This window comes from Symphodus melops, assembly GCF_947650265.1.
Source record: "Symphodus melops genome assembly, chromosome: 19".
Lineage (NCBI taxonomy): Eukaryota > Metazoa > Chordata > Actinopteri > Labriformes > Labridae > Symphodus > Symphodus melops.
Window position 1 is genome coordinate 9603732 of NC_136709.1, and position 26649 is coordinate 9630380.

The following is a 26649-nucleotide window of genomic DNA, read 5'->3' on the forward strand; positions in this document are numbered from 1 at the left end:
AGTGTTTGCCAATCAAGGTAAATGTCTCCCCCTGCTGGGAAGACATTGTGGCTTGTCTTTTGTTTTTATTTTCACTGGAGAAAAACTTGGTCACTGGCTCTGGTGTCTTAAAAAAAGAAGATAAAACTGTTTGGCAGCCATCTTTACTTCAGTCTGTAAACAGAAAAACTTGATTGCATAACAGTGAAAAGTGCTCATTTTGCCCAGAGCTACAAAGATTCCAAATGTGAGTAAATGTGTAATTCAAACTTACCTCACACTCACACACAAGCAATGAAAGGGAAGACAGCAAACTTTTGGCACTTAAGCAACAAGAAGCAGAAATGAATATTTAACACACTAAAACACTTCATATATAAATAATTTGTAGCGCATAAAAGTAACATAATACATTTTTGAATAAATATAAATTACATTACCATTTGACCAATTGACCTCAATTACAAGCATATACATCTGTGCAGAACTACATTTACAACATAAATTTGCCAACAACATGCAAGACTGACAAAGTAGTCCATAACTAGCGTGTAAAAGGCACCAGCTTTAATAATCACAGATAAGCAGTAAAGTGATCGCAGTTATGAGTCTGAATGAAAAGTGGTGCCTTCAGTTAATCTGTGTGACTTCTCACAAGCTAAACCAGGCTTCACTCAGACTAGGACTGCTGGTTTACTTGGTAACTTGTCCATTTAAATATATTTTTTCTGGGGAAAATGTTAAACGAACATGTTTAATCAAATTCTATTAAAAGAGCTTCCAGAATAAAGTTTTCATAAATGTTTTCTTAATAAAATATAATTTAAGTTATTGTTAGAAATTTAAAATGATTTAGCATTGGATGTTTTCGGCTTTATGAACTGATAAAGAAACCAAACGTATAAAAACCCTCTGAACTCAAATATCAATAATCAGCAGAAATAGTTAAAATAAGGTTAAAGTGACATCACATGGCTGTATAATCATATTGCATCGCTAGGGGGTTTCTTACTTTTCAACCCATGTCAGGACTCTTTTATGGTTTTTAATTCTCTTCTTATGTCCTCAGCTGCTAAAAGCCAGAACGAAATGTCCCTTTAGGCTCCTGTACTTCTGCAAGATACAGCAGTCTATTTGGTTGCTGAAGACGTCTCTCTGTCTTTAATTTCTGTCTTGATGATTCTCTGAGCTATCCCGTAGGGCACGTGGCATGCTACTGTCCCCATTTCTGCAGCACCTTCCACATGAAACATCTGGTCATCAAAAAAAATGTGCGGCCTGATCTTCTCAAGCATGGGGCCTTTGGGTGCCCCTGCCAGAAATAGGGCCTCGTCAATTTCCAGACCCCACGAGCGCAGAGTTTTTAGGGCTCTGGTACCAGAACTGGCTGCACTGCGAGCTGTCACTAAATAGGTCCGGATAGGGCAGTCCATGCGCTGACCTTTGCCATAAAACTTTTTTTGCAGCTTTCCCAAAGCCTCCAAGAATCCCTTCAGTGGTCCCTGCAGAAAGTAGACCAAGAAAATTAGCTCACAATCTTGATTCAATGTAGGGTCATTAGATATAAAAACCACATAAATATATGAATCTCATGACATGACAAGCTGTGCTTTATAAGTTCTGCGGGGAGCAGTAGCTCAGTCTGTAGGGACTTGGGTTGGGAACTAGAGGTTGGCTGATCCAGGTGTGGACTAAAAATATGGAAGTTGTTCTGGTAGCTGGAGAGGTGCCAGGGCACTTTCTGAGCTCTGCCGAGGTGCTTTGAGAAAGACAAAGAACCCCAAACTGCTCTGGTTCGCTCCCTGCTTAGTAGTGTGTCGCTGCCCCACTCTAACATCTCTCCACCAATGCCTGTCCACAGGTCCCGTTTGTGCATGTGTGTGATATTGATTATATTGATGAATGAAGTATTTAATAATGTAAAAAATCAAGAGTAATAGTTTGTAGGAGTGGAGCAGAATATAGACACCGTTGCCTTGACGTATGAAAACATTATTGAAACAAACGGGTGTAAATGGGGCTTTTTGACTCTTTACCGTGCAACTTAAGACATGAGTGATGGTAATCGGAACAAAAGTTAATTGGCCAAAGAAGAGTTTGACAGAGGGATAAAAGAAGAAGGCAGCAGGATAATGTTGGACAGCATGGTAAGGTGAAAAACTGACACCAAATTGTCGTGACTAATTACATTTACCTTTTTAAGGAAATGTTATATTACTCAAGAGTTAACCACATGGTGTGAAGCATCATCATATCATGAGCTACGCTAAACCCAATAGCTTAGGTCTTACGTTCAGATACAATGGCAATCCAATTCTTTGTATGATTTCTATGTCAGAATTAAGCAGACCGGAAGGTTTAAAAGAAACCTTCTCGATGTACTGTACTTGAAAGAGAAATAAAGCAAAGGCAAAGCTTATAAAGGATATCTGCTTGATGTATCCATTACAGTTTACTGCTTTGTATATCTTTGTCCTCCTGTACCTCATGTGCAAAGATTTCCTGCTCAATAATGGGATGTTTCTGGAATTTTAGGGATGTTTATTTCCTGCAAGCCTATTGATTTTAAATAGATTCTTTAGTTTTACATACTTTATTAGTCCCTGATGGAAATTCTGGTTTACAGTCTGTTATTGAGAAACACATACGCACAAACAGGACCTGTGGACTTGCATTAGTCAGAGTGGGCTGCTCCACACTGCTAAGCAGGGAGGGAGCCAGAGCTGTTGAGGGTTTTAGTAGCAGTACTCTGGAAGTGACCTGGCACCTACAGACTGAGCTACAGTCATCCTGTCCAGTCAGTATTTCTTGGTTGGTCACTTTTTGAAATATGTCAACATGTGTACGCCATTTTGGACTACAATTTTGTCATATTTAATAGAAATGATGGTCAAAAGATCAAACAGAAAACTAAGTTGTAGCACACCAGAACTCAAACTTGGGTTTTGAATGGTTCCTAAATGCACTTAAGTTTCATAAGCTATAGATGTCACTGTGTGTACACTATACATGGTCAAGAGGCTTGTTCTCGTGCGCCTTCTCATGCTCGAAGAACTTGTCCAGTCCATGGGCTTTGTAAATTCGCTCCGACTCATCAGAGAAGAGGACGGCGTCTCCATCAAAGGCAACACGCAGCTGAGTCTCTGACACTTCTGTGATCTTCTCCTGGGTGAACATGGTGGCTGCTGCAATACCTGCATTTATCATTAAAAATCCAGTTTTTATAGGTTCATTATACATAACATTAGCATTTTTAGACTAGTGCAACATCTTCTTAGTATTATGTACCTTCCTCCAAAGCTTCTCGAACCTTGATTGGGTCAGCAGACAGGTAAAGGTTTGTGTGGTAGGCCTTTAAATATCCTATAGGACTGTTTCCGCCAGTCATGCAGAAGCGCTCGATGAACAACTCTGTGAGGAGGAGAAGAATGAAAGAGTTCAAGAGAGTTTCATGAAATTGAAATATGCCAATTCTGCTTCTTAGTGGATTGTGCCTTTATAGAAGATGCAAAAAGAAAAAGGAAGCAAAAACCCAGAGTGTCATGAAAGAAAAGAGCCTGAGATCTTGGCTCAGGCAGTGCAGATTTTTCCACTTGGTTTCCCTAGGCCTACATCAGTGGGTGCCTGCTGTTAGACTGCCAAAGCCCCTGCAAGGATCAAAGACCGCAGATCCCTAACTCCCACCACTTATTCCCTGGGGTCAGTGTGTGGACATTTTTACAGTCTATGGTGTGGACCATGAGAAAGATCCCACTATTTACCATTGTGAGCCCCTTTTATGTGACTGTTGCAATCATTGTTTACCTTTATTATGTCGAAATTAAGAATTAGGTTGTATACATTTATTTTTGGTAGAATACTTATACGTTTCAGTTAATCATTTTATTAATTACAAGTGTCTTTTATTTTGGAGTTGACTGATGTCCCGTTGGACTGCTCTCGCGAGATTTTGATTTGCAGAAATGTGGCGGGTGTCGACCATAGACTGAAAGTGTCGACAGCATGGCAGGCATGGAGTGTCACTGAGTAGAAGCTGGATTTAACAATTCTGGATTTAACAATTCTGGATTTAACAATTCTCTTTTGTAAGCATGCAGCCAACGAGGTAATTTGATTTCATTTGTACTTTGCCTTTAGTTGACTGTTGATGCATTGATCACATGCTGTGCGTGTTATTTACGTTTGTCTGTATTGTTTAATAATATTTTGTTCAGTTTTTACGGTGGATTTGAAGAACGCTTCGAATAAACCAGTTGCAAGAAAGCCACTTGTGTCTGCTGTGCTTGGAGGGAATAACATTTTATGGAAAAAATAAAAAATAAAATGACCGTGCTTTTTATACCAGGACACAAGTCGCTGAAGTAACTTTTGCCAGTTGAGCTCAAAGTATTATCTTTCTTGTACTGTTTGCAACGTCTGCATGAATGGGATTGAAAAATGAGTCCCCTTGTAAATGAAACATCCTCCTAACTTTTTATTTTATTTTTTTTTGCAAATATGTCCTGTTTAAATTGTCGTTGGGCCCTTATTGTAATATTTGGACGGCATCTGCATTTGTGTACTGTCACTAGATGTTTGGTTGTTTTTTCAAAATAGATTTGTTGTAATTGTGTCCTTGATATGATGAAAATTAACTTCTCCTCCATGTCCTCCCTTCTCCCCCTTGACAATGATGTAAAAAAGGAGACAAAATAAATAAAAAAGCTTCGAGACCATTGCACGTTAATTTTTAATTCATAATGATAAACACAAGAAGTATTGTGTGAATTGGACTGTATGTACAGCACATGTATTTGTTTTCTTGTCTGTGTGACCTTTGGTACTTTCCTTGAGGGGACACTGGGTGACAAGGTCTCACAGTGTGGAAAATAGAGAGGACCAGCTGTGAGGACCAGAGCAGCTACAATCCACACAGTGACGGTTCATGCTTGATTCAAGACCACCCTCAGTGAATGAGAGAGTACCTCATTTGTAAGGAGTGACGTAGGTCTTGTTTTTTTTCTCCCAGGAGAAAAACCCAATACTGTCCAACAACCCAAGGCCTTTGGTCCCCTTACTGCTGAAGATGTAGGTCAAGAACATACATGTTCTTTTTGTTTAAATGGCTCAGTCTTTTCACATCTTTCCATTTACCTCGGATCTCAGAGTTTGGAGGGATGTCACATCCAAGTTAATTGAGTTCCAGTTACGAGTCGGTGACAAGTCGAATAAGTAACATGGACCCCTTCAGGAGAACTTTTGTTTTGTTTGCTAATACCTGGCGATAACAACATATAATGTGATAGTTTGTGCGCAAAATTAATGTGGCAACATGTCAGATAGAGCTTTCATGATACTATACTATCAGTGTGATTGATTTAACTACACAATAAGAGGTCTAGTAATTGCTAAATACAATAGGTACAGTTTAAAGTTTACTGTTGGTGCATGTAGCAGCCATGTTGGATTTTGACTTGGCCTAAGGAAGGTTCCCCTGAGTTCTGAAGTCAGGATTCCGTCTTCAGGGGGGAGTCCTGATAAAGTATTAGACGGGCAACTCTGAATTTCTGACTTCTGAGATCAAATGGAACCTATCAATACAATAACAGGGAGAGAAACTTACTTCCTAGAGTCTCTTGCTATTATCTACCTTTCCACTTACCGGTCATAATCTAGCATGAGGTAAACTCCACCTGCTTACCTGTGTCCATTCATTCACCAGCTTCTCTCAATCTTTGCTGGACCTTTGCATTGCTCGTTAAGTTGCCAGCTATGCTTTACTGCTTTCTTGTTTTGTATTTCCACTTTGCAGTTTGACCAATAAGGTTTGGTGTACCACTTTCAATAATGCTTTTATATTTTATAAATGCTCAAAGAAGTTGTTGTGAAAGAGCAGCTAAAAGAACAAGCCTTAAACTGTCATAATACAACATAAGAAAGAATAGGCTCAATCTGAGCAACATGTACAATTAATGCCCCATCAATACTGCCCTAGTTCATCTTCATTTAAGCATTTACAATCTGTGGTTATTTGCCAACTTTCGACTTGAGGATTTTTGCTTTTAGCCTGTATTTTATTTTTCCAGAAACAGTCCCATAGAGGTTAAAAACCTCTGAGACTCACAACATACAGACACAAATCATACAGACTTTATGATGTTTAATTTATTTAGTCCCCGACTTGTGTTTTTATTCCCTTCTAGATGATCGTCTGATGATTTTGAAATACACATGTTCAGGCTCTCTATACATTTCGTCTATATGACCTATGTGACTATAGCTGTTTATTTAATGACTGCTCTGTTAGGAAGGGTTTGTGGTGACTAAATAATGACAAAGGGATCATTATTTTTCAAGTCATGATCTATCAAGTTTCTTTTATTGATCATGTTTAAGCCTTTTATTAGCTTGTGTAACTTTATTGTATGTTAAATTGTAGACTGCTGGCAGATATTTTTTATTTATTAATTTATTTTTCAGTTTATTCATTCTGATTTGATGAAGGGGATTGTTTACAGACTTACAGCTACCCCCCCCCCCCATTCAAGATTTATAAAAAAAATAAATCATTAACTAATGTCTCATCTAATGCCCTTAATTCCAGACTCTGAATTGAGAATAACAATAACTTTAAGAACTTGTTTTTTAAATCAGTCAAACCATCTGAAAATAAAGCCATTTACTTGATTGCCAAGAGTGATCAACTGAGTGAGAAACTGTATTTGAAATGTCCCCTTTGCATGAGCCAATAGAAAATGTGTTTCAAAGGACTGAACTGCCTTGAGACTGTTAACATTTTAATCACCTCGTAGTTTTTTTGTTATTGATGGAATTTGCTGATGCTTTTATTTTCAAAAGATTAAGCAGCTTGAGCTAAAGGCACCAGACAGAATGTGACACAGACATAAACGAGCCGTTCGTCTTTATTGTGTTTCAGTTACTCACGGTGATGGTTGATGGTATTGATGAGTCTTAGGCCGACGTATGCGTGGTTGTTGGTCATGAGCACAACATCAAAAAGCTCCTCGCTTTCAGGGTAAAGCTCCCTCAGCTGAGTGTTCACAGCCTCCAGAGCCTGGTAACACGACAAACAGTGATTTAAGTTAAATAAGAACAAACAGCTATATCAATGCAGTGGGGCTGGGTGATGCGTGCGATTGTGTGTTTGAGTGCGTAGGTGTTTAATCCTTATTACTCATTCACCGCCTCCAGAGACACGACCCAACATAAAACACGAGACATTTCTCTGTAGCGAGGTTGGCATAGTGGGTGTGCTGGTTTCTCCACCTCTTCCTGACTCTGAATCTGACCTTGACAAAGGAGAAGGCGGGTCCTTGGCTGAAAGGCTGCGTTTCATGCTCCACCTGATACTTGATGTACTCTTCCATGCCTTGTTGCTCGTAGATCTGTTGCTCCTTCTCCATGTTGAAGAGTACCCGTGCAGACACGGCAATGGTGATGGCATTTTCCGGCTTTGGCTGCAGGACAGAGTTAACAAAAACCTTGGCTTTTGCCTTTTTCTCACAGACACAGTCATATTATTGAGCTGATGTTTTAGTAAAAAGTAATACAAATTATTGGAGAAATGTCTGCAAGTAAAAAATAAATAATTCAATGAAGGCTTTATTGCCTCTGCCTGGTATTCAACAGAGTGACAGAACAGAAGTGACAGTGATATGAAATACTTTCCTGTGCAGAACTCTGATAGTGCAAACACACATACCAGACTAAGTGTCACAGTCTGGTAACTCTTTTAGAGACAAGGACAACAGCACAGAAAATAAGCCAGTGTATGAAAAGAGCTATATTGACGGATTAACGTTTTGTCCATTTTAAGAAGTTTCAAATTTGCCAATCTGGAAAAATGTGTGTTGGATGTGCTGGATTAAAAAAAGTATTCCCTAATTAAACTATATAAAACAAATGTATTCATCAACGACCTATGACTGACACATCTATGTAAATCTTGCAAGTTTTCAGTGCTAAACGTGCGGTCATGTTTTTTGTATTCTGGTGCACATGCACTTTCCGATTAAGGAAATCAACACGAGCTGATTTACAGACCACCCTCCATCTAATCTGAAACCAGAGCACCGTACGCGCTTTTCTCAAGTTCTACTCGACACAATGAAACCTTAGAGAGGCTCTGTATCCTGTTTCAGCTGACCTCAACTCACTTTGTCTTCAATTTCATCAAGGCTTTAAATGCAGCACTTGCCAATACGTGTGGTATCAACCCTCCTGTTGTTTTTTTCACCAGACCCAAACTTTGATCAAGTTAAGCAGACTTTTTTTCAGTCTTGGCCACAGTAAAACTACTGTAAGAAGCCTCCAGCGAGTACCAGCAACACAATTCAGCTCACAGAAACTTTTATATTCACTGATGCTGCATAAGGAAGGCCGTATAGATACTCACTGGTTTAGGTTTCCTGGTGGGAGTGGAGGGTTTTAAAACCACACTATCCTCCAAGTGGGTTTGGTTGTCCTGTCCACTGATGGTCAGAGTTTGACCGTTGTTAAGACTCATCATATCTCTTCGACTTGTGCCTCTCTTTGTTTCCCTCAGGTCCACACTGAGTCCTAGACTCCCTCCCGCTTGATTGCTATCTTTTCTTGTCTCTTTCTCTTTGGCTGGAGTCCCCAGAAAAACTCCTTACTCACTCTCTCTCTCTTGCACATTCACCATTTAAATTCAGCCCTGGTGCACTCAAGAGATGAGATCAGACTGACTGCAGCCGCAGAGGCATTCTGATGCAAGAAAAGCAGAGAAATGAGGTGGCACACAATTAGAGAGATAAAGGTAGATTTAGCATTCTGTTATCGCCAGCATCATCCATGTTATATTCCTTCTTCCTCTTCTCTTCTGGTCCTTTTCTGCGTGTTCCTCTTACACACACTGCTGACTTCAAGCCACTTTGCATCCTCCCCTTTTTAACCCCTTCTAAGCAGCAGCAGTGCGTGTGATTTCATGTTTGTGACAAGTGGCGGATGCACCATATTTTATGTTTTGTCAAAGCCCTTGTCGGTCTCATATTGCTCAATCCATTCATGCGGCAATTCTTCTTATAGAGGTGGAGTCTTTACAAGAAGGTAAAACTATTTTCATCATGGCTTTAACCTAAAGTAAGGTTTGTTAGCTGACTATTATTTTTTAACACTAGTATCATAAGCAGATCAGGTTATTGTCTCTCTTGATTTGTGCTCTTGTCTCTCACTTGAATGCTTTCATTTCCCTGCTCAGCAGTGTGGGAAATGAGGTCCCTCCTTGATCATTTATCCTCCTCTGTGCACCTGATGATAATGTCGTTGCATGTCCTGTAAACCCCTGCAGGATCTTCGCATGGCTTGAATTACGGAGCAGCAGTCCCAGTTGCCAGGCAACAGCAAGGCAGTCAGACAGGCAGGACTCCCACATCTACAATCTGATTGGCTGTTGGGACACCAGGATGCATATATAACCCTCAAAATGTGGCATCGATGGGAAACAGGCTTCTTATGCAGGAGGGAAAGATGAAAGTAGCTTTGAAGAGAAAACACAAGCGAGGAATAAAATTAGCTTCGCCTTTATCCAAGCAAACAGGCAGTTTAGCCTCTACAGATGTTTTTCTTGGAAGAAGATACTGGCCTGACATTCATGCAGGGACTTAAGGAACAAAAGGATTATAACTGATAGCAAATACTGACCTGTTGAGTATGAGGAAAAAAGATTGCTGACACCATTAATGTCCAACAGATGAATTAAAAAATATATATAAATGTAATTTTTTATAATGTATTAAATTACTAAACACCAGGGGTCCATTACACTTAATTTATTTGATACTACTTGAGGCAGCATATATGACGCCAACATTTAGAACTGACAAAATGTCTGGATGTACTCAGCACGCTCCTGCAGGGCTCCCAGGGACCAGACACAAAGAGCTTTTATCGATTACACTGAAGACAGCTAAGGACTGTATGTCTTTTTCCCTTTCCACCCTTAGTGGTGTGTAAAAAATATATACAAAGCTGAAACCTGGGGACTTTGTTTTTGAACATATACGACACATATTTGGGTAAACTGAGCTTCTATCCAACCAAAAAAAATTGAAATAAATCCAGCCAGTCTTTTTTGGAGTCTGCATATGTCTTACAACACAGAAAACAACACAGTGTTTTCAACATTTGACATGTAACCCAGCTAATAAAATGTATTTATTTTATTTATTTTTTATCTCGCTGTGAACTCCTGTTAGCCACATCTCGCGATACTTGCGCTACATCTCGCGATACTTGCGCTACATCTCGCGATACTTGCGTCACCATGACAATTAAACACACACCGGTGGGTGAAAGGGTGAGACGCTAAGACGGAGAGTGGAAGCAGATGTAAAGAGTGACTGAGCCATGCTGAGTGGGGATCCTCTGATCCTCTAACTTAAAGGAATTGGCCAGGTATCCTATCCTATCCTGTCCTATCATACCATATCCTGTGAATCAACATCAGACGACACATCTCTGTGCTGGAGCAGAAGTCAGACTTACTTTCTACTTCAAGTGTGGTAGGGACTTCTGCTGCCGGGAAAAAAAAAAAGACTGATTGATTGTTCTGAACAATAAGTCTCAGAATTGAATGGACTCTTCTTTTTGTGTTTTTTTCTTGTTCTAAAAAGTGCACTATTGTAAATAATTGTATATATGTAAAATAGTTCTGTCAACAAAATATAAGGGGTTTATTGTCACCACATACAATTGTTGTCCATTTATTGAGTACTGTTTCATTTTCCTCCTAAGCCGAACCAAAATCAAATCTTTAACCAAAATCAAATCTTTAACCAAAATCAAATCTACATATTGTAACTTTAAAACCTGTTACATAAATGGCGAGCTAGCCAGGAGGAAATTGAGCAGTGCTTAATAGAACTATTTTACTTGTGTAAAAAAAAAAAAAAAAAAAAAAAACAATGGATGTGTTTGATAAATTGGGAATTAAAATCCCAAATGCAGTGCTGGTTGAGGGCACAACAGAATCTGACTCTGATGAAGAGGTGGTTGACTTCCTCAAGAGTTATGGTAAGATTAGGCGCACCGAAGTCATTGATGATTCCGATTCCGAGTTTCATGAAACAATAGTTGTTGAATTTGAATCCGGTCTTCCAGTCGCTGCGCTAAAACCAATGTTACCATACACTTTAGTTTCTACAGAGGGCACCGGTACATACTGCATTTCTAATCTGTCCACCGTTTACAGTAAACACATTGCTAACAGTAAAACAAAATCTTATATGGCGGAAATGGAAAGTTTAGCAAAAGTAAGTGGCTTGGAGTATGCCGAGATATTAAAAACCATGATGAATCAGATTGGCGCTTCTGTCTCACAACTCTCCCCTGAGCTGCAGATGAAGCAGTCCCCCTCAAAATCATCTGAGACTATGGCTGAGTTGCTACCAGCAGCACCACCACCACTTTCAGCTCTTTCTGTTCCCCAGTCAGCTGTCACCACACAATTCGCAGCCACCGTGCACCACCCAAGTCCTGAGCCACTTCACCCCAGTCCTACACCTCAATCAGGAGCGAGAGCATCAACATCTACCCTTACTACAACAGACATGAATCCTCCAGGGATACAGCGCTATCTGGTGGAGCACATCGTCAAGAGTGAGGATTCCTCAATGCACCACCTGTCTGCCCAGCGCCTTCGATCATTCTCTGGTAGGACCCCCAGATCCACACACGAAGTCGATTATGACACATGGCGTACAGGAGTAGAACTGTTGATGAAGGACCCGGCTGTGTCAGATCTGCATCGATCAAGGAGGATCGTCGACAGTCTGCTGCCTCCAGCTGTGGACTTGGTGAGACATTTGAGTCCAGATACTCTACCTGCTGTTTATCTCCAGACACTAGAGTCAGCGTTTGGAACAGTTCAGGATGGGGAAGAACTCTACGCAAAGTTCATGGACACTTTTCAAAATGCAGGAGAACAGCCGTCGGCGTACTTGCAGCGTCTCCAAATTGCTTTGAGTCTAGCTGTAAAAAGGGGAGGTGTGGCAGAAGCTGACATCAATAAACACTTACTTGCCCAGTTTTGTCGTGGTTGCTGGAATGACATATTAATCTCTGAGCTACAGCTGAAGCAAAAGAAAAGAAATCCACCACCCTTTGCTGAGTTGCTGTTACTGCTGAGGACAGAGGAGGACCGGGAGGCATCCAAGAGTCTCCGAATGAAGCAACATCTGGGAGCTGCAAAACAAAAAGTTGCTTCCCATGCACAGGTTGCTCACACAGATGGTGAAGAACAAGGTGCTGTTGCTGCACTTACCACCTTGACGCAGCAATTAGCTCAACAGATAGCAGATGTTCAGAAACAGTTGTCACTGCTAACATCCAGTCATCAGCACCAGAAACAACCTTTCTTCTCCAACACTCAATCTTCCCACCGACGCAAACCACAGGCTCCAGCTGCCACTTCAGCTCGCAGAACTACACCATCACAACCCAGAGCAGGTTACTGTTTTCGCTGTGGTGAAGATGGGCACATTCGACCTCAATGCACTAATGAACCAAACTCAGCCTTGGTTGCACTGAAGAGAAGAGAGCACCATAAAGCAATGCAGCCCAGACCAAACTTCCGTAATGGCCGTGATTTAAACTAAGATCAGTTCCTGTTGTGGGGCAAACAGGGGCTGAAGAGGACCAACAACGTCCCCCAAAGAAATTCATCCGGCATGCCAAAATGATCCAACCGTCTTCATCCAAGCAGAGTAACTCCCGGTTACCACGGGGACTCGTCGGATCAAAGTGCGCCGCATTAGTCACCATCGCTGGCCATCACTGTTCGTGTTTACTGGACACAGGATCACAAGTGACCACTCTACCCGTTTCTTTCTACAATCAGCATCTGTCAGACCAACCGGTTAAATCACTTAATGACCTGCTTCAAGTTGAAGGTGCTGCGGGACAGGCAGTCCCATACCTGGGATATGTGGAAGTGGATGTAAAGTTCCCCAAAGAGTTTTTGGGATCTGAATTTACGGTTCCCACGCTTGCCCTGGTTGTCCCAGATGTCAGCTCTTCACCCTTGTTAGTTGGGATGAACACCTTGGAGCCACTGTATGATCAGTACCTGCAGAGTGACAATTCTGGATTCCAGCCATCATTGCAGGGCTACAGTGCAGTGCTGAAGCTCCTGGCATTGCGTCACCAACAGAGCCAAGATGGTTGTGTGGGAGTGGTGCGGTTAACCAGCAAAACTCCAATTACTGTTCCAGCTGGTCGTACTGTTGCTGTCGATGGTTTTGCAGACCTCAAGACCCCCTCTACAGCCCAATACGCACTCATTGAGCACCCTTCTTCTCCTTTACCTGGTGGACTGTGCATCCAGAGCTGCCTGATTTCCCTGCCAAACCATGCTCCTTATAAGGTCCCTGTCATTGTGAGAAATGAGTCCGAACAAGATGTGATGATTCCGCCTCTCACCGTAATTGCTGACATCGGAGAGCCTGCCAGCATTTTGTCCCAGCATGTGGAGACCCAGCTGGTTGCTCCTGACCATCCAACCTTGCAGTTCAATTTTGGGGATTCTCCTATACCCTCTGAGTGGAAAGAACACATCACATCCAAATTGAACAGCATGATAGACGTTTTCTCACAGCATGATTTAGATTTTGGCTGCACTGACAAAGTCCAACATCAGATCAAGTTGCATGATGAGACTACTTTTAAACACCGTGCTCGACCAATACACCCCCATGACATCGAGGCAGTTCGTAAACATCTCCGAGACCTCCTTGAAACTGGTGTGATCCGCGAATCCGAATCACCTTTTTCCTCTCCGATCGTCGTCGTCAGGAAGAAAAATGGGGACGTCCGTCTGTGCATAGATTACAGGAAGCTTAATCTACAGACGGTGAAGGATGCCTACCCCCTTCCAAATCTTGAAGAATCCTTCTCCGCATTGACGGGATCCAGATGGTTCACAGTTTTGGACTTGAAGTCTGGATACTATCAAATCGCCATGCGTGAAGAGGACAAAGCCAAAACTGCTTTTGTTACGCCACTAGGATTCTGGGAGTTCAACCGCATGCCGCAGGGCGTCACTAATGCGCCCAGCACTTTCCAACGCCTGATGGAGAAATGCATGGGCGATCTACACCTGAAGGAGGCACTCGTTTTCCTGGATGACATCATAATCTTCTCAGATACGCTGGAGGAGCATGAGAGGAGGCTGTTGCACGTCCTTGGTCGGCTAAAGGACTATGGCCTGAAGCTTTCTCCAGAGAAGTGCCGATTCTGCCAAACGTCGGTGAAATATCTTGGGCACGTGGTGTCGGAAAGAGGAGTTGAGACAGACCCAGCGAAAATCGAGTCATTAAAATCCTGGCCAATTCCAACAAATCTCAAGGAGCTGAGATCTTTCCTGGGTTTCTCCGGATACTACCGTCGTTTTATTAAGGACTACTCCTCTCTCATCAAGCCACTGAATGACCTTACGAAAGGTTACCCACCTGTGCGCAGGTCAGCCAAATTGAAGAAGTCTCCAACGCAGTACCTCGATGTGAAACAATCGTTTGGTGATCGATGGACTCCCGAGTGCCAGAAAGCATTTGACCTCCTGATCAACAAACTCACCTCATCTCCTGTTCTTGGGTTTGCTGACCCCAAGCGGCCATATGTTCTGCACACAGACGCGAGTACAACTGGTCTTGGAGCAGCGCTGTATCAGGAACAGGAAGGACTGATGCGAGTCATTGCTTACGCCAGTCGAGGGCTGTCCCACAGTGAGTCGCGTTACCCTGCTCATAAGCTTGAGTTCTTGGCATTGAAGTGGAGTGTAACTGAAAAATTTCATGACTATCTTTATGGTGCCAACTTTACAGTAGTTACTGACAGTAATCCACTGACATATGTACTGACCTCTGCGAAGTTGGACGCCACGAGCCACAGATGGCTAGCAGCTCTCTCCACTTATTCATTTAAGCTCAAGTACCGTGCTGGACGTCATAACTACGATGCTGATGCCTTGTCCAGACGACCACACAGCCCCTGTCCTGACGACAGCTGGTCTTTGAAAGAGCAGAACCTCATTCAGCAGTTTTTGGATCATCACGTTGCAGAGGATGGAGAAGCTAAGGAAATCCCGTCAGCAGTAGTCAACGTCATCTGTAATAACTCTCTGGCCAAAAACACTCTGGGGTTTATTCTGCCACCTGTCACCCTGGCTGAATCTCTCTCCATGCATGTTAATGGAATTCCAGAAAGCTACTGTTCTGAAGACCTGCATGGCCTCCCAGACCTTCCTGCGCTCTCTCCATCTGACATGAGAGATCAGCAGCTCACAGATCCTGCCCTCCGTGAAGTAATCCATCAGTTGGAGACGGGAGAGAAAGTTGTTCCTACTCTGAGGCAAGAACTTCCCGAACTCCCTCTTCTATTAAGAGAGTTTAACAAACTAGAGTTGAGAGATGGAGTTCTCTACAGGAGAAGACAGGACGATGGACAGACCACCTTCCAGCTAGTTTTGTCTCCTGAGCTGCGACCCTTGGTTCTCACCAGCCTTCACAACAACATGGGTCACATGGGGATAGAGAGGACATTGGATCTGGTACGCCAGCGTTTCTTCTGGCCTAGAATGTCATCAGATGTTGAGAAGAAGATCCACACTTGTGATCGGTGTGTGAGACGTAAAACTATGCCAGAAAGGGCAGCTCCACTGGTCAATATCAAGACAACTAGACCTTTGGAACTAGTATGTATGGACTTCCTTTCGCTTGAGCCCGATAGCAGTAACACCAAAGACATTCTAGTGCTAACAGACCATTTCACAAAGTATGCTGTTGCCATTCCTACTCCCAACCAGAAGGCTAGGACGGTAGCCAGATGTCTGTGGAATGATTTCATTGTCAACTTTGGAATTCCTGAGAGACTCCATACAGATCAGGGGACCGACTTTGAATCGAAGCTGATCCAAGAGCTTTGCGTTGTGACAGGCATGAAGAAGACTCATACTACACCTTACCATCCACGAGGTAATCCCGTTGAGCGGTTCAATCGCACCTTGTTGAACATGCTTGGAACTTTAGAGCGCAAGCAGAAAACAAAATGGCGGGAGTATGTCAAGCCACTTGTGCATGCGTACAACTGCACACGCAATGAAGTGACTGGTTTTACCCCCTATGAGCTCCTGTTTGGAAGATCACCGCGCTTACCTGTTGATTTAGCCTTTGGTCTACCTGTTCGGGAGAAGTCATCAGTCACCCATACTCAATATGTCAACGATCTGCGTTCACGCCTTGAAGAGTCATACCAGTTAGCGTCCAAAAGTGCTTTCAAGTCTGCAGAGCGGAACAAGACGAGATTTGACCACAGAGTGACTCCATGCAGATTGGATGTCGGAGATCGAGTCCTCGTTAGAAATGTAAGAATCCGAGGAAAAAACAAACTGGAGGATCGTTGGGAGCCGAACATCTATGTGGTTGTCAAGTGCGCTGGAGATCTACCAGTTTACACTGTGAAACCCGAGAGTCGAGAAGGACCCACTCGCACCTTACATCGTGATCTGCTCCTGCCCTGTGGATTTCTTCCTGCTCCACCCCACAGGGAAAGTTCGCCTCCACCCCCTACGCGTCGACCGCAAACTCGCAGTCAACGTCCACCAAAACCTGACTCCACTTACTCGTCTGGGGATGAAGATTTTCCCTGCCTTGTTCTGCCTCGTTCACTTCAGTCTCCTGAAGAGCCCAGTACAATGGCCTTGGTTGACAACAGCTCTGTGTTACCTGTTGCTTTACTTCCAGATCAGTCCCTGACAGAGTATGAAGATCAGGCCGACCCAGTATCTCCATCACCCATCGGCACTACTAAGCACATTGTACCCAACCCACCTTCCACTGCCAGTCAAACTCCTGAGCCTGAAGTTGAAGTCGATTCAAGTTCCTCTCAGGGAAGCGATTCGGAAGTGGAGGACACAACAGATGCTCCTGTGGAAGGAAATAGGCTCGAGAGCTTTGCACCTGCAGAGGAAGTGGTCCTTGAGATGCTGCCAGACACTGTGCAGACTGACGTTCCATCCTCCCCAGCTGAAGCGCCTGCTCTTAGCCAATCTGATTCATCTGTTGTGAGAACTAGTCCTGATGTTGCTGTAACCCCTGAAACTGTCAATAATATCGTACCGAGACGCACTGGTCGAGATAGACACCCACCAAATCGTCTCCAGTACTCCATTCTCGGTACTCCCTTGATTTCGGTAGTACAGACATTATTCCATAGTCTTTCTGACGCGTACACTGAAGCATTGCAAAAAGCATCAAGCCCGGACTTCTTTCTTGGTCCACGTTAGCAGATTTGCACTTTACTCGCATAGCATGCGACGAGACGCGCATAAACTAAAGGGGGGAGGGTGTAACCCAGCTAATAAAATGTATTTATTTTATTTATTTTTTATCTCGCTGTGAACTCCTGTTAGCCACATCTCGCGATACTTGCGCTACATCTCGCGATACTTGCGCTACATCTCGCGATACTTGCGTCACCATGACAATTAAACACACACCGGTGGGTGAAAGGGTGAGACGCTAAGACGGAGAGTGGAAGCAGATGTAAAGAGTGACTGAGCCATGCTGAGTGGGGATCCTCTGATCCTCTAACTTAAAGGAATTGGCCAGGTATCCTATCCTATCCTGTCCTATCATACCATATCCTGTGAATCAACATCAGACGACACATCTCTGTGCTGGAGCAGAAGTCAGACTTACTTTCTACTTCAAGTGTGGTAGGGACTTCTGCTGCCGGGAAAAAAAAAAAGACTGATTGATTGTTCTGAACAATAAGTCTCAGAATTGAATGGACTCTTCTTTTTGTGTTTTTTTCTTGTTCTAAAAAGTGCACTATTGTAAATAATTGTATATATGTAAAATAGTTCTGTCAACAAAATATAAGGGGTTTATTGTCACCACATACAATTGTTGTCCATTTATTGAGTACTGTTTCATTTTCCTCCTAAGCCGAACCAAAATCAAATCTTTAACCAAAATCAAATCTTTAACCAAAATCAAATCTACATATTGTAACTTTAAAACCTGTTACAGACATCACAAGTTGTATTGTGACAAAAAAAATACACTACCCTCCCCTGTTTTCTCATCCCATTGACTCCACTCCCAGCCTAGAGCAAAACTTTTGCACAGGTCCGCAGTTTTTTACTCGTGCTACAGAGGAGTGATGTCTACCGGGGAAATTCAGGGGTTTTCATTGCATTTAAAGAGACATGGAGCGTTCTGAGAGAGCTGGTTTACAGGGACACAAACCTCCTCTGGTGCTTGATTCATGTTAAATGTTCCCAAAGCACGGCACAGATGTTTCATTTAGAGCACAGGGGACTGTTTGAAAAGATGAAAAAAGGGGTATAATATGTGTAATAATACCTGCAGCACTCATTTCCAGCTCTCCGCCACTAGAGGGTAGCAGAGGATCGCTTAGCTTATAAGCTTTGTGGTGAATAATTTACAGCCATATTCATCCTCAGCTCTTGAGACAAAGAGGATTTGAAAGAGAAACAGTTTGCTATTGAGGAAATTGACCAGAGGTTTGAGGGGGGGGGGGGGGGTTTGTTTTGTTTCTTGATACACTTACCTTTCTTTGTAGTTCTGTTGCTCTTAGTGGTCTCTCTAAATGGATTAGCAGTGTTTGAGGACCTGAATTGTAATTTTGACCAAAAATCTAAAGTTTTAGTAGAATAGACATTTGTTCCAAGGTTTTTGATCAGTGACCGTTTATGAAAAAGCTCTTGTAACAACAACAATCCCCCATTAATAACATCATTAAATTGTGTCTAATGGAGCAAAAAATGCTAAATGTGTACATTATGTTTATATGATCAATGATGGGGCCTACATATACTCTTTATAATAAAACAGGCATTATTACTTGGACTCTCCTCTACCTGTGTATGTCTCCTTGCCTCTCTGAGGGGGTTAACAGGACATGTAGACAGTTGGGCCGCACCCACTGAGCTGATTTGAATAATGCTGGCGTTTGGCGCGAGGCTCAGAGGATCCAGCCTTTCTTCGTACTGGCTGTGACACCACTCCCCTCCCCTTCACTCTCCGCCCTGCACCCTGGAGTGGCGGGAAGTGCTGAAGAGAAAGACACGCTCAGTCAGAGGGAAAGAAGAAGAAAGAGACTGCACTGACTGAGCTTTTGCACATCTAGTCTGTTCTTGCTGTCACTGGGTTGCCTTGGGAACCTGTTATATACAGAATGTACCTTGAGAGAAAGAACAGAGAAAGAAAAGAGGAGTAAGAAGAAGAAACACGCCCCCTTTCTGTTTTGGCGCGAGACAGATAGAGAGATAATGCTCTCTCAGTGGTAGACTGTGGGTGGAGACAAAAGCCTGAGTGGTGTGGGCAAGAACAAAGAGGGTAACAGCCTGGACTACCCCCCACCCTCCTACCTCTTATCCGACCCCACCCCCCCCGACACACAGCCTAAAGGCTCCAGGCAAGCCTGATGATCATTATAACCTTAATCAGTCCTTCAAAGCAACCTCTGTGGTATGTCTGGCACAACCAGATTCTTTGTTCTAACTGGTCTTAGGTTTTTACAGAAATCTTCTTATTTTAACTGCTTTAAAACCCACAACCAAACACACACATACACGTGTAGATATTACACACAAGTCAAAGGCCTTCTACCTCTTCTTGCTGAGAAAGGAACCGGCAATCTTCCACCAACATGGTGTGATACTGAGGCTGCATCACAGACAACCCACAGCACCCACCTCTCTCAATTGACTATATTAAGTTTTTCGTTATGGGATTCCAGAGAGGCAGCCCAGACCCCTAAATATGTGACGTTAGTAAGTGTGTGGCAGCTGACAAAGCACCAGCATCATTTAATCAAGCAAGAACTTACCTATCAGAGAGAGCAGAACAGTGGGTCCACTCATTTCCTGCCTCCAGTGGGTTCAACAGAATAACAGGAAGTGTGTGTGCTGCCTGTGTGTGTTTCCTACTCTCTCTCTTGATGGTTCACACATTTCGCAAACACAACATATAGGCCAGTGGAGGGGAAGAGGAAAGCTGGTCATTGAGGGTTACATAAGATCCAGAGGTGGTCACACGTGGGCTGAACAGAAGGAATTGTAACCTTGCATTAGGAATAGTGTCTTCACAAAATACATTCAGCAACTGATAAGAAAAACTCAGATAACACAAACACACACACAGTGTATGTCTGTTTATAGAGCTACATTTTAGCATTGTTTTTTATTAAACTAATTTGTATCAAAATGTTATTTTTATCCACTGTTTTATCTCAACTGGTATTAGCTTCTTACATTTTTTATATTGTCTTTATTGTTATCATGTGAAATTTCAAAATGCTTTTTGTACCTGTGTAAAGCACTTTGAATTGCCTGGTGTCTAAAAGGTGCTATATACATAAACTTACCTTACATACCATTGTAATTTACATTTATGTAAATACACCCTTGATACATTCTTTGGTAATTGGTCATTGAATTGGCTTTGTGTATGTATGTGTGGGGTGTTTGGTTGGGGGAGTTGAGGGGGAGACAAAGAGCACAACCACTGAGAGATCTAGTTGGGGGTTTGGCAGTGGGGGTACTATTAGGTCTGCAGGGGGTTAAAGGGGACGGGGGAGGGGATAAGCCCCTTTCGGAGTAGCTTGGGGGTGGGGGGGGGGATATAGCATGATGGCACTCAAAGGGGCTAAATTCAAAAGATGCAGCAAGTGTCCCGACTTCAACCGAAGCAACTTTACTCCGCAGAGCCAAACAATGGAACATCTGCTGGCTGCTCGAGAGAGTCGCAGAGGCTCTGATTTAAACTGCTGCTCTGTTGACAAAATGAAGCCCCAAACTGTAGCAACAGATTCAAACACTGATCTGAGGAATTTTGTGCATGTGTGGAAACAACACTAGTGTGCCATTTTATACAGCATGGTGGCTAGGTGTAGATTGACTTTTCCTAACCTTCCTGCCTCTATGTCCCATGAATTCATGTCACTAACTTTGAATCTTCCTTGCACTCTTTCTTTGGGCAATCTAGTCTCTTAGGTTTCTGTTTTTGATCATTGTTGTGGACTGCCTGCTCCTGTGGACCAGCATGGTTACATCCAATACCATTATTAATAGCCACCATATAATTATTATTGTGGCTGCTGATTTGCTAATAATTGTTATATTCCCAGTATTGTGTTGGTTTAAAGCCTTTTTTGTTTCAGATGCTGTTCACAAATGGGTCTGGTTCTGTCTGAGTTCCCCGCCTGTTGGAGGAGTCGGTAAAAACATGTAGACCTGTCTTTTGATGAAATTAAAAAAAAATTGTTTAAAGCAGTAAATCTTAATCTTTTGAAACTACATAAGGCTACTAGTGATATAAAGACATGGAGTGAAACCATACGACAAGAAACCAGAGAGGGTTCACTTAGACGAGCCAAGGTAACTATATATAGATATAACAACATAAAGTCTCTGTGTAAAGAAGACCCAGTTTAAAAATCACATGACTTTTATAAAGGATGAAGAGGCAGAACATGACTCAACACTAAAATTTAAAAAAAGTACGGTCTCTCTGCGTTTCATTGTTTGTGAATGTGTGCGTTGGGAGTGAGTTGCCAGGGTGAGCGTTGTCCAGAAGTTATCACAGTACCCCCCCCCCCCTGCCTTTTATGTTTACATTTGATTTATTATCTCAAAACAATAGTTCATATTGTTCATTGTATTATATTAGATCAGCTACCTGAGCAGAGCATTTACTTTTCTCCATGTATGTCACACATAAGGTTTTACGTGAGCATTTTCAGGTTAAAGGCCTAATGTGACATTTACGTCACAACTATATTTTTTTAATTTGTTTTATGTCAATTTGTTCTTTAAGTGTGGTCAGAACAGGTTTACTGTATTGAAGAACATGTTATTTAAGTATTAGGACTGTTGCATGACTTGGATCTTTCTTTTAGTAACAAATACAAGCTTTTTAAAATTTGCTGACATTGTCCCATGTAATGACCTGACACACAGCCATCTTGGAAATCTTGTCTTGGGAAATTAATTCACATGAAATGTCACATGACCCCTGCTGGATGTTCATTATATGTCACTGAGGGACTTCTTTTGATAAACTGAAGGATAATGTTATATAAGTACCTTTCCAGAACATTTAAAGTGTCAGTGACACCTGCATCAACATGGGTTCCATATAAGCAGGTTACTTGTGCTTGTGTCTTTAGACTAACAGTCTCTTTGTGTGTCATTTTATATTGCCTCACACAATAATTACCCACTTTGTCATCAGCTCATGAACAGTATTGGCCATGCCTGTGTTTTTGTTTACATCAGCTGTTGGACTGTCTGCTGGGTGATTGTGTCATAAACTTAGGTCAGAGAGTTTAGTGCGCTCCAGTGACAGCACACGCAGCGTGATGCTCTGAGGACCTTTTGATGGGTTCATTATAATCAGAGCTGTGGTGTGTTCTGATCCAGATGGCAGCAGTGTTTACACTAACAGGATCAGGATTAGCTCCAGATTAGACAGGCGAGTTGAAAGGACTGCTCCTCTGACACGACACGACCGCTTGGCCCCACGCTGACCATCCCAAATTTACCTCAGATAATGCAAACCCACAAGGATGAAGAGGGGAAAGAAGGTGCTTGTGGGAATGGGTGAAAATTGTTGCACAACAGGTGCTGCACAAGGAAGTCCTCACACCTTAAGTGTTTATTTGGTTTAAAGGCAGACCAATTTGTTGGACTTGCAGAAGTTTTGAACAAAACCCATTTGACACCAGTCAGCTGCTCCCAGATGTATCCAGAGAGAGACGCATGCCGTTTCTGAATCATCGCTGTTATGTAACACTGGCCTTCAGATGGGGAGGGGAAGCAACATAGAGAGAGAGAGTAACTGGGCTTAGAAGACTGACCTAGATCAGCAAATGGTGGCATTAAGTACCTGAGGGGAGGGCATGAACCAGCAGACGGTTTCTGAGGGGGGATGCTGACAAGTTGAGGGAATGAGGGAAAACAGGAAAACAACTGGTTAAAAAATGGTGATCTTTTGCATGCCACGGTATTCATGTGGTGGTTTAGTGGCATTCTCAATAGGATCACATGGACAGTAGCGGCTGCAGCCTGGGCTGATTCCCAGTGACACAACCAGGCAGGAATGTGGGTCAGTAGGCAGTGCGACGAAGTGCTGCAAGGAGGGAGCATTTGATTTGTGTGTGTGTGTGTGTGTGTGTGTGTGTGCGTGCGCGCACACTCAAAGAAAGATTCGTGTCTGTCTCTTCCCGCTTGTGTTTTCAAGAATTTCCTTGACCGTCAGCCCCTTTAAAAAATAGAATAAAGGGAAGGGTGTGTGTTGAGTAAGAAAGGCATGAGAATGAGTCCACTTTTCTTCTCTAAAGCTGAAATTCCCTCTGAGCCTGAAAGCTCTGAGAGAAATATCTTTTAACTCTATTCTCACACAGGAGGTCATAGGGTTATCCTAAGATAAGCTTATTTCTCTTCCCCCTTATTATTATTATTTTGCCCTATGTTCACCCACATGTAGGTCAGACATGCAGCCAGTTCAACCATGCTCTTGGAATCACAAACCAGTGCTGCGTGTTTATGGTCCGTTTCCTCCTTGGCCCCGCTGTGTAAACATGCAATGTATACATGCCATACAAACTAGGCCAGTTAGGACTCAACCAGTTAGTATAGAGGAAACATTGCTCAATGTGTCTGTGTGATTTTTTTGTCTCCTCTAAAGTGCAGAGTAAAGAGATTCATCCCTGCAACAGCAAGGGGATCTTAAGAGTTGCAAAACTGTATCCTCCCACAGACAGACTTTACATGTTGCTCAATACAAAAGTTTAAGAGAACTCGCTGTTATCACACACATATATAACCACACATTCACAGCCTATGGTGGTTTAATAAGCAAGAAATGCCAGAGAGACATGTTTAACTGGTTGTGTTTTTTTGTCAGGGAGACTTGCCAAAGATAAGACATGCTCGTCCGCTTCTTCTTCTTTTTAAATTTCAGGCAGGCTGATTTTCTGATGCTGTTGAGTTTTTTGTTTGTTTGTTTTTTTAAAGTGCACCAAAAGAATAATCAATATTAACTGTACAGTTATCTAATAAAGTAAAAAATGAGCTCTTTTTCTATCAGTTGTCCAAATTTGAATCAATATTAAAAATGTAGCTTTTTATTGTGTGATCTTACATGTCAAGGATTTCCCAGGCGAATGCTGCATGCTTTGTTTCATCTGGTTAAGATTAAGCTATTAGAGTGTATTCTAGCACGCTTGTAAATGCCATCACATCCTCTCTAGCTCGCCAGCAAAGAAGTTTTAATGATCAAGAGTTGTCTGAAGTTTGTATAAATCACAGCCCGTCTGCACTCCACCCAGCCAAATCATCAATTCTCTACAGTCCCACCCCGATGGCAAGCGTCACACACTTCTGTGTGACCACCAGTGAGATTGTCGCCTGCTTCTTTGCACCCTGGGAATATGTGGCACAGCCATTTGTCTTACATACACATTATATTTAGTATATGGGATGCCAACAAATTTCAGCTGTTGAGGCCTATAAGGCTTATTTTGATAACAGGAAGTAGGTGCAGCCCTGCAGATGTGATAGAATAAAACACATATGGGGTAAAAGAAGACGGCTTCAGTGTGAACATGTGTTTATCAAAGTCTTCACACATGCACTGTAGAACTTTGTCAGCATGGGCGTTGCATGAACTTCAAAGTAGAAAATCTGGTCTGGCCAGTTAACCGTCAGATCAGAGCATCAAACCGGAAAAAGAGATCCTCTTACCTTATCCCTTTCAAGAAAACCCTGACATAAAGAAGCCCCACAACCTCTCAACGTTTATTGTTAGCTTTAGCAACTCTTCTGCATTATGCCTCCTAATCTTTTTGTTTCATGGGTGACAAATAGAGAACTGTGCTTTCACTTCCCAAATGAATATAAAATACAACCAGTAGCACAGCTGCACCTGATTCAATCTTAAGTGTTTTTTGCCGTTTACTCACACCCTTCTGTTATGTTTCTAATCGTATAATTTGAATTTCCAGGAAGTGTCGGGACTAAACAAAGTTCTGCGGAAATACTGGAGGTCTCAAAGTCAACATTGTTGCAGGGTTTCTATCATCTGTTGTAAGTATATGTGGTCAATTCTCTTCCTCCTGGGACCAGAGACTTATTCTGTAAAGGTAATTTGCACCTGTGGCAGAAAAAAGTCCTCCCCCAGGGCTGCAAAATGGGCCCAGAGAGAGTGAACACAGGCAGGTGAAACAGCAACAAGCCTTAACAAAGGAGCAGTGAGGTGTGAGACGGTTGGATTTAGGGTGTGCCAGGCTCGTCTGTCAGGCTGTACTTGAACCAAATGGTTGTTTGACTTTTTTTATTCAATCAACTGGAGCTCAAACCACAGTCTTAGACTTGCAGAGACTCGTATACAAGGTCATTGATAGGACAGGAGCTTTGCCTCTCATGTTAGGAAATACAGACGTCTCAGATGAATGCCTGTATCGCTCCCTCCAGGAAATACACCTGGTCCAAACTTCTTGATACTGAGGCATTTATTCTTAATTTATCCATCACCTTTTCACCTTCAATCCACTTTAACTTCGTCATAAATCCACCGTCAAACTTGAATACAAAATTATACTTAATTAACATAAATTATGAACATAAACTTAAATGATGAGACAATACAATAACCGATATATACATATACCTCCTTGGCTGCATAACCCTTAGAGCAAAAGAATCTTGAAGAAAAACCTGCAGATATCGCACTTTAAACTGTATTTCATGAGGAAAGAAAGGTATAGTTAGCTGAATAAACAAAAAACAGAGACGCATCTTTTGCACTTCTTGCCTTATGTTTCTCAAGTATCACACTCGTTTTGTTCCCCCCAGCAACAGGTGTATGTACTTTTAACCTCTTTGCATTAAATTAAGTATTGCAAAAAAACATGTAAACAAAAAACAAACATGACATAAATCATGTTTATGGCAGTTAAAGCCTGCTTGAATCAAATGTTACTGGCTAGTTTCAGACTAATTAATTACTGGTTATTTAACCCATAGAGGGTGCTCTCTAATTTTTACTCACTCTATTATTACCTGTAACCCCTGCTAAATCTGGGACAGGATGTGCATTCAACTGCCTTCCAGCATATTCTGAAATTATTAGCTAATGTTGACTTAGAGTAAAGGTAACCCAGCGCAAGTGAGAAGGAGAACCTGATTTCCCACAGGTTAATTCAAAGAGTTGCAACCAATTGCTACATTATTTAATGCATAATAAAGACTGGCCAGCTATCAAAAACAACAATAATAAATAAATGTATCTGTTCTGGACCTCTTCGTAGTTCTATATTTTTTAGAAAAAGCAGCTGCATCTAAGGAGTCTGACTGCACCAGTAATTGCACGGGCCCCAAAGCAGTAGATTATATAACGAAGAGTAGTGGAAGGTATGTCACGTAACACATACAGGGACCATAACGCTTCACAAGAGGGTAGTGTTATCCAATAATGAAGAGATCATAGAGACTTTCATTGGTTCAATTTACAGCCTGTTTTACAACCACTTGCAAATGTGTGAAGAGCCGCACTGCTTCCAAGTATCTGTTAACATAAGCAGTGTCTCCAAACCCATGGGACTGTTCTAAAGATACCAAACGTA

The 26649-nt window shown here is 42.2% G+C and overlaps 1 protein-coding gene across 1 annotated transcript; it reads right to left on the reverse strand.

The window, feature by feature from the left end:
• Nucleotides 1-127: 127 nt before the first annotated feature.
• LOC306841017 (cytosolic 5'-nucleotidase 1A-like) lies at nt 128-9468 on the reverse strand. Its single transcript, XM_079370626.1, has 6 exons — nt 8375-9468; nt 7269-7436; nt 6904-7033; nt 3268-3390; nt 2989-3173; nt 128-1481 (listed from the first exon to the last, which is right to left on the reverse strand). The coding sequence occupies exons 1-6, from the start codon at nt 8486-8488 to the stop codon at nt 1110-1112; spliced, it is 1092 nt and encodes a 363-aa protein (XP_079226752.1). The 5' UTR covers nt 8489-9468; the 3' UTR covers nt 128-1109.
• Between the last annotated feature and the right edge of the window lie 17181 nt (nt 9469-26649).

Bases quoted from the DNA above. Each gene is read 5' to 3' on its own strand.
- LOC306841017 (XM_079370626.1), bottom strand. From the start codon at position 8,488: ATGATGAGTCTTAACAACGGTCAAACTCTGACCATCAGTGGACAGGAC. The intron at 7,437-8,374 runs GTGAGTATCTAT...TCTGTCCTGCAG, and splicing joins CCACCAGGAAACCTAAACCA to CCAAAGCCGGAAAATGCCAT. The intron at 3,391-6,903 runs GTGAGTAACTGA...TCCTCCTCACAG, and splicing joins CAATACCATCAACCATCACC to AGTTGTTCATCGAGCGCTTC.